At 45.8% G+C, this 8,282-nt stretch overlaps 1 protein-coding gene across 2 annotated transcripts in view; it reads left to right on the forward strand.

Moving 5' to 3' along the window:
- Positions 1-2,236, forward strand: part of PAPPA2 (pappalysin 2) — a 120,777-nt gene extending 118,541 nt beyond the window's left edge. For both annotated transcript variants that reach the window (XM_053391237.1, XM_053391238.1), the window contains exon 22: positions 1,784-2,236. In XM_053391237.1, coding sequence (XP_053247212.1) covers positions 1,784-1,858 — 75 coding nt within the window. In that variant the 3' untranslated portion in view covers positions 1,859-2,236. The remainder of the gene's footprint in view (positions 1-1,783) is intronic.
- The last annotated feature ends 6,046 nt before the right edge of the window (positions 2,237-8,282 follow it).

Raw genomic sequence — 8,282 nt, forward strand, 5'->3', positions numbered from 1 at the left:
TGTGTCCCTGCAGTGCACCCCAGACCCATTTTGCTGTGTTCAGAGTCTGTGGCAGATGTGCAGGTATTGCAGGATAGACAGGTCAGTTGGGAAATTGCTCCAAGAAGGTAGAAAACCAAGAAGGTATAGGAGGAAATAGCTGGTATAGGAGAATGAAAGCCCTATATTTGGTGTCAAACGGTTGATCCATTGAAAGGTTGTCATCTTGCTTGCTTAGCTTCTTAAGAGGCTGTTGTTGCTGTTAGATTAGGCATAGGCAAACTCGGCCCTCCAGATGTTTTGGGACTACAACTCCCATCATCCCTAGCTAACAGGGCCAGTGGTCAGGGATGATGGGAGTTGCAGTCCCAAAACATAGCCGAGTTTGCCTATGTCTGTGTTAGATTCACCAGAAGGTCTCAAGAGTGGGCTACAGCAATATAAAACAACAGCATTATAAACAGTTTAAAACAAATTACAATTGCAACTAGAGTGTGTCCTAAAAATATATCTCGTAAGTGTCAAAGGCCCCTGTAAAAAAAGCTATACCATGAACATGCCGGATGCATCTCAGTGGGGAAGGGAGTTCTGCATCAGGCACCCCCAACCTACGGCTCTCCAGATGTTTTGGACTACAATTCCCATCATCCCTGACCACTGGTCCTGTTAGCTGGGGATCATGGGAGTTGTAGGCCAAAACATCTGGAGGGCTGCAGGTTGGGGGTGCCTGTTCTACATCTTAGGAGCTGTCACAGAAAATGACCTCTCCCAGGTCTGCCCCCCCAATACATCTGAGAGTGCTACCAAGAGGGCCTTCTCTGCTGATCTTAACACCAAAGTCTGTAGAGAAGATATTGGTACCCAATACATTTAGGGCTTTAAACATTGGTGTGAGTACCTTAAATTGGACCGAGAAACAAACTGGCAATCCGTGCAGCTATTTTAAAACAGGAATTATAGGAGTTCTTATGGGAACCCCAGCCTGTTGGCATTTAACACCAGGTCGGTCTTAAATGTTGGCCGGGATCTTTTGTTATTTTGCACTCCTGTAAATCATATATGGCCATCCTCCTTTGGGTTAGGACTCAGCTTAGTTCCTTCTTCTTGATCATATTCTCTTGCCACCTGCATGTTATCTGTACAAAAGATCTCGAGTCAGTCCTCGCTCCAGATATGTGCAAGTCTGGTTCTTCTCTTCCATCCTTTTTTGTTGTGCATCTTGAATCATTTTTCGTTCCATCACTCAGGAAGAAGAGAAGGATTTGGGATTATAGCTCTTGGGATCTTGTGCCCAGAGCAGAGGCCACCTGGAGCCCATTCCCCTCTTGACATCTTGGTGATGGAGGGAAGAGTTTTGTTGGATGGCAGAGGTCAATGGCTTGAGGAAACACAGTGGTGGTGAAGCTTCCTCTGAGCAGCAGCCAAACAAAACAGCTGAGAAGGGTTGACTCTGTAGGGCTGGAGTGAGACATCGTGCATCACTGCAAAATACCCAGTCAATCCTGCTTTTTTTTGTTTTATTTGAACTGATTCAGGTCAGACAAAGAGTTTGGTCTCAAAGGTCAAATAGCTCAAATAGCCCTTTCATCAGGTCAGAATGACAAAATCTGAAAAGCTTTCAAGAGAACAGCAAACACTTAGTGCACTGAATCTGGTTTGTGCAAGGCTCTAGGCCAGGGAAGGCATGCCAGATCTCCACTAATTTTGCCTTTCTTTCATTCTGGCTGTTAATACCAAGTGAGGAACCTGCTTTCAGGTGGATGCACTCTGCTCCCTAAGCAAGCTTCTTGCCCACTCTCCCCAGGTGGTCGTATTTCCTATTGGCTGTGACCGGGACGAGTGCACCTGTCGAGACCCAGCCGCAGAAGAGAACCAGTGACAGCAGCCAGGGCCGCTTGTGCCGTCTGGGAAGCGAGTGGAGGATACGACACAGGCTTGAGGAGGAGCGGGACACAGGGCTGATGGGAAGGACTCCAGTGGAACACAGGGGCACAGAGACCTGGTGCTATGGGAGGCATAAGCGCGTATGGAAGAAAGCAAGCAATGACAAGGAGGCAGAGAGCAAGCGAGGGGAAGGAGCGCCAGAGAGGGAGCAAACAGCCTTACAACACCCGTTCAGCTTCTTTCCCATCGGAATCAAGGTGCCGGCCAAGGGCCTGTTCCACAGCCTTCTCAGCTCTGCCGGCAAGCTGGCTCTGGATCAGGCCCCTGAGGCTGCCTTCAGTGGATTACTGTATAAATGGTTTGCCACCTACAACTGTCTTTGCTCTGAATTTTGTCAGTCTGCCCAGTTACCCTCATTCACTGTCTAGGGCTTGATTTTTTGCAAATGCGGGGGGTGGGAAGAGAGGGGAAAGTGATTTGTCTGCAAATATTTAAGCATAATTTTATTACAAATCTATATTATATTTTTATTTGCTGATCATTAAGCTAAATGGGACGCGGGTGGGACGCGGGTGGTGCTGTGGGTAAAAGCCTCAGCGCCTAGGGCTTGCCGATCGAAAGGTCGGCGGTTCGAATCCCCGCGGCGGGGTGCGCTCCCGCTGCTCGGTCCCAGCACCTGCCAACCTAGCAGTTCGAAAGCACCCCCGGGTGCAAGTAGATAAATAGGGACCGCTTACCAGCGGGAAGGTAAACGGCGTTCCGTGTGCTGCGCTGGCTCGCCAGATGCAGCTTTGTCATGCTGGCCACGTGACCCGGAAGTGTCTCCGGACAGTGCTGGCCCCCGGCCTCTTGAGTGAGATGGGCGCACAACCCCAGAGTCTGTCAAGACTGGCCCGTACGGGCAGGGGTACCTTTACCTTTAAGCTAAAACGTGCTGCTGTGAAGTATGGGACATCAGAAAACTTGGTGTCAGATGCAGAGGGATTTCCAGACGCAGAGGGTTTTCTGGTTTATGCGAACGTCAGAGTCAAGTAGTAATGTTGTTGTTGTTGTTTTTCTGGTGTAAGATTGCATGTTTGAAGGCCCCCTCCAGCCCCACACAGCCCCCCCTTCTCCTTGACATTCTATTTGTTTTTCCTTATGGGCAGAGAATATTGGTGGTGCAGTCCAGGAAAAGCTTTAGCATTTGATTCTGCCCACTGCATAAACTGGCCACAAGATGGGTACTTCAGTGTAACAGGAGATCCCCACCAGTCTCAGATAATTGGTACCTATAAAGGCCAAAGGCTACAAGAGAAAATCTGCACATTTGAACATTAAAAAGAACACTGTTTTTAAAGTAACTTAACATTACTGTACTGGGTCCATACATCAGGGCAGACTTGCAAACAAGCCTACAAGTAACTCGTCTTCAGTTTTGCTATCCTAGCCTTCCTTCCCATCCAGGAGTGTGTTTGCCATGTTGTGTCCAGAAAGATGCAGCTTTCTAAAAAGCTTTCCTGTTTGGACACAGGTGGGAGATTCTTCCAATCCTGCAACAGGGGACCCAGAGGTGCTTCACATAGTCTAATGGGCAACTTTTGTGGGCTTTTACTGCTGAACTACAGGGGTCACCAAAATTTTTGGACTTGCAGGCACATTTCAAAATCCAAGTTAGTGCTGTGGGCACCAGTCACAAAAATGGCTGCCATGGGAGTATAGTCATTCTAATGGGGAGTCATGTACATTCTGCTGCTGCTGATTCCAGAAACAACACAATATTGACACACATACTGGTGCCATGCTCAAACATATACCATATACATCTCTCACAGATTATACGCAATTACCTCTCCTTTTCTGCCACACCCACCTGCAGACCACACATGCAACTCTCCCTTTCTCTGCCCAAATGTATTTCTCAATCACAAACACACACAGCATGCCTAAGCACCCCACACACATTCAAAAAAGAAAAGAAAAACCCTCCACAGATGAAGGAACGGCCTGTCCACCCCCTCAAAAAGAAATCTGTTTTTATTGTGAACCCTGCTGTAGAATGCACACAGCACTGTGAGACTTTACTGCTCCAGAACACCATGTGGTATATGTTTGCTCCGGACAAGTGGTTCTCAAGTTTTATTCTGCAGAGTGTTACCACTGCGTTCTCACAGGGAGAAGATCAGTCCTGGCAGAGCAAGACACACACACAACCACGCAAGAGAGCTGGCTCACTACCAGGCACAGCTGCAGGAGTGCATGGTGGGATAGGTTGCACTCTAGTTTCACAGGGCAGTGGTGAGGCACGACATTCACATTTCAGGGAAAGCTCCAAATGGCACAAGCTAAAGCTTCCCTTGACATGCAACTGGTGGCTTCAGAGATTTTGCTGGGCCTGGGGCAGGGAGCGAAGGAGTTAAACTTCCCACCCAACCTGTTCCTAAGGCAGTTTAGACTAACCTGCAGCATTGCATCTAATCACCAAGCAGTTGTTGCATCCTGTATAAAATAAACCTCTGAAATGTCACATGCTGCAGGTGGCCTGGGAACAGCACTACCCACACCAAAAGCCAGATACCACTTCTGAGACACACCATGATGTGTGCCCTAAAGGGCATATAGCTCATTCATCCTTCTCCTAATTTCTGCCTAAAACTAGCACCTACGTACCATTCGGTGGTTGGCACAACCTTGCTGTAAAATACTCTGAAATTAAGCAATTGCTGCCAGGCACTCTTGTTGGAAGACACTGGCTCAGAAGGTTCTGGACCTCACTGTAGGACGTTCTATATGATTTGGACTGGAATTGCCTTATGCTATGTGATGCTTCGGAATAGCACAGTCTGGAATATAACAAATACTCATGACCTAAATGCTAATAAGGGCAAAACTGCACGCTAAACTGGAAAACGTGCGTTTGCCAATTAATAGCAATAGCAGGAGTGGAGGGACGGTGCACATAGCATTCCGCTTGCCCATCAGTTTTTTTCAAGAAAGCCCCACACGCCCCTTGCAGGCCAGGCTTGTTTTGAGTTTTGGAGGTAGCCAAGATGAAATGGTTGGCAAGAGGAGTTGCATGGGAGAGTCAGGCAAGGGGAGGAACATGTTGGTGGAGCTTTCCTGCAACCATGTAGACCGGAAGTAGCTTTAAAAAAAACTAAACAGAACCACAAAAGTTATTTGTAGGGCTGCTTAGGAGTAGGTGACCCTCAGAACTACAATTCTATGATTACATTTAGATGTGCATTCAAGGTTGTTGGCTCCCCCCAATACAATACGATAATCTTTATTGTCATTGTCCCATACAGAACAATGAAATTGAAAAAATCTACATCAGACATTCAGCCAACAAGCCTGCTATCCCAGCCTGGTTTACCCCCTAAAAACTCTGAACATGTAACGTATGGGTGAGACAGTAACATGTCTGGAAACACATGTATGACTCACCAAAGAGCGAGGGCTGGCTTTCAGCCCATCAGAGTGGCTGACGGTCAGGAAGGAACTTGGCTGAATAGGAGGGTGGCATCTGAAGCAGCATAGCTCATTTTACAAACTCAGCATGCCACCTAAGACAAGAGTTCCCGAGAGAGATGACAAATCCTGTCACCAGCACTTCCAATTTGTTTAGGTGCACCATTTCACTGCCTGTAAAGGGAAGAGAGAATGCCAGGAAGCTGTTTCTCGTCTGGGTAAAAAAGAACAAGTTGCGTAGAGTTGCTTTGGATGCACAAGCACAGGTTGCACAAGCTCAGTGTGCAATGGATCCAAACTGCAGGAAAGAAGATTCCACCTAAACATTAGGAAGAACTTCCTGACAGTAAGAGCTGTTCGACAGTGGAATTTGCTGCCAAGGAGTGTGGTGGAGTCTCCTTCTTTGGAGGTCTTTAAGCAGAGGCTTGACAACCATATGTCAGGAGTGCTCTGATGGTGTTTCCTGCTTGGCAGGGGGTTGGACTCGATGGCCCTTGTGGTCTCTTCCAACTCTATGATTCTATGATTCTATGATTCTATGATTCTATGATTCCTGTTCCTCTACACCAGCATCACTTCCAAAATTCAGACTCCAGGTCGTTTCCATGATGAGAGCCATGCAAGCCGTTGGCACAGAGATAATGAACATGTCTCCCAGGTGGGAGGCAATGAAGGTTTTGAGTAAGACGTATTTTTTTGTGGAAGAACAGGAGGCTTCTCCTATTCCTCTGCAGCAAGGTACCATTCAAAGCTGCTGCGAGACACTAAGAGAACAGCTTTGGCAGACCATATTCCTTTTGAAATAATGTCTAATTTCTGAGCCAGGCAAAGGCTTCTTCTCGTCAGAGGTTTATGCAAAAGTTAGTTTTGATTATTGCCCAGAGCTGCTGCACCTAACAAAGAACCTCTATGTGTGGACTGTAGACGTGTTTTAATATCATTATTATTATTATTAAAAAGGGTTTGACAGCAAAAATTGGTCCAATCAAACACATCCAATGGCACGTGCAGGTGCTCCAAAGCACAAAACCAGCTCTGGATTTGGGACATTATCTTCATAGAAACGGTCCCATTATAATAAGGGTTCACCACGGAGGCTGAGTTGGGGGTTTATTTTCTGATGCATTGGAGAAACGTGACCCTACATTGGCAGCAGCGGTGTCTTTTGACACCTTAGCCAGTTGCTTCATATACATCTCCTTCAGCAGAGATTTCAGACTTCAAAAATGCACATGTAGCCCTCCTGAGTCACCTGGCTACCAGACAGCTTTCTAGTTTGTCTAAAACAGGCATTCCAGTATTAATAACTTCCAGTGTTTAATAAATTGTTAACTCCCCCCAAGGACAGGGCTGAAGGTTTAGGATGAAGAAGCCACATTCAGCCGGAGAAGCTGATGGCAGGCCAGTGGGAAAATTCATTGGGGTGAATTGCTTCTTTTTACAGTTCAGGGGAGATGGGACTTCCTTTAGCAATCTTGTCCCCTTTTTGAGGGAGGGTTTTATTCACAATTGAGGCTGCTGCTATTTTATTTTATTTTATTTGTATTTGATAATTATTTTTTATAAAAATCTATGGAAATAAATAATCTACCTATCCTCGTGTCTTTCCCCATTTTGCTGCCTGTGACTTGAAAGCGAAAGTATTGTCTGCGAAGAAAGGCAAGATCAGCCCGACAAAATGGACAGCGACATCATTTGAGCAGATTTAACCAAGGAAATAAACACAAACCTGCAAGTTTTCGTTTGCCATTGACTCACCTGTTATAATGTAATGCCGATTTTCATTTACTGAAGTAAGCCAGTTCTTTTGCTATGTTCACTAGAAGAAAACCGGAATGGTGCAAGGTCAGGAAAAGGCAGGATGCTGACAGCTCTGGATCAGGAGAAAAGTCTCTCTCTCTCTCTCTCTCTCTCTCTCTCTCTCTCTCTCTCTCTCACACACACACACACACACACACACACACACATGTTCTGATACATCTAATTGTATCCTACATGCACATGTGGAAAGCAGGGGCCCTCAATGGATGAGAACTATATCCTGGTCTCTGTGTGACCCTCACCCCATTTTCCTCAAAACCCTTTTTCTTTCTGTCATTTTAAGCTTTCCTAGAAAATGCTCCCGCAAAAGCTGGATTTTTTTTTTTTTAGATTTTCCAAGAGGGTTTTTTTTGGGGGGGGGCAGGATAGATGAAGCATGCCTCCCCTTGCCATGCAAACCCTCCCAAACACCTTTTCAAGCAACAAGAAGTAAAACTTGCTGGAGCTGTCGTTTCTGGACTTCCCTTAAGTGGAGTGTCATTTTCTCAAAAACAATAATGTATCATTTCCTCTGGCTCCCAAATTGAATCCGGAGGCAAACAAAGATTTAATCCCATGCTCCCTGGGATGAAATGACAGCAGCGGAGCACAGGGTTTGTAGTTTGGTCTGTCTCCTGATTCAATTTGGGAGGCAGGGAAAATGATAAATCCATTTCTGCTGTGCTCTTCTGCAGCATAAAGGTGGTGTTACTTGGGAGAAGCTGGCTAAGGAGAGCTGGCTATCAGCCAGGGCCAAACCCCATTTCAAACCATACCTGGATTTCAAGGGGTCTGAGTCCCACTCAAAAGGGGTTGAGGGACACTTCTGAATGGGAGAATTTTGCATTTAAAACTCCTCAGACTGAAAATACACCCCCATTACTAGCTCTGACAAAAATGTGCAGGGTTTTCTTGGCAAACTAATAAAATGAGGAAATTAAGTTTGAAAGCAAAGGAAGTATAGCCTAAACATTTCATCCAACACCAAAAAAGGGGGGGAAATAGATGTCAGTTGGTTTGAAAATATAAAGAGACACTGCAATTTCCTAACCCCACAAATTACTAACAGCGCCATTTAATATTCAGTTAGATGGTAATCTGGATTTTACAGAGTGTTACAATTATTACTTTGAAACGTTTTTAAAAAGAATAACAATAATAATACTGAC

The sequence above is a fragment of the Podarcis raffonei genome, chromosome 6, assembly GCF_027172205.1.
Source record: "Podarcis raffonei isolate rPodRaf1 chromosome 6, rPodRaf1.pri, whole genome shotgun sequence".
In the NCBI taxonomy this organism is placed as follows: domain Eukaryota; kingdom Metazoa; phylum Chordata; class Lepidosauria; order Squamata; family Lacertidae; genus Podarcis; species Podarcis raffonei.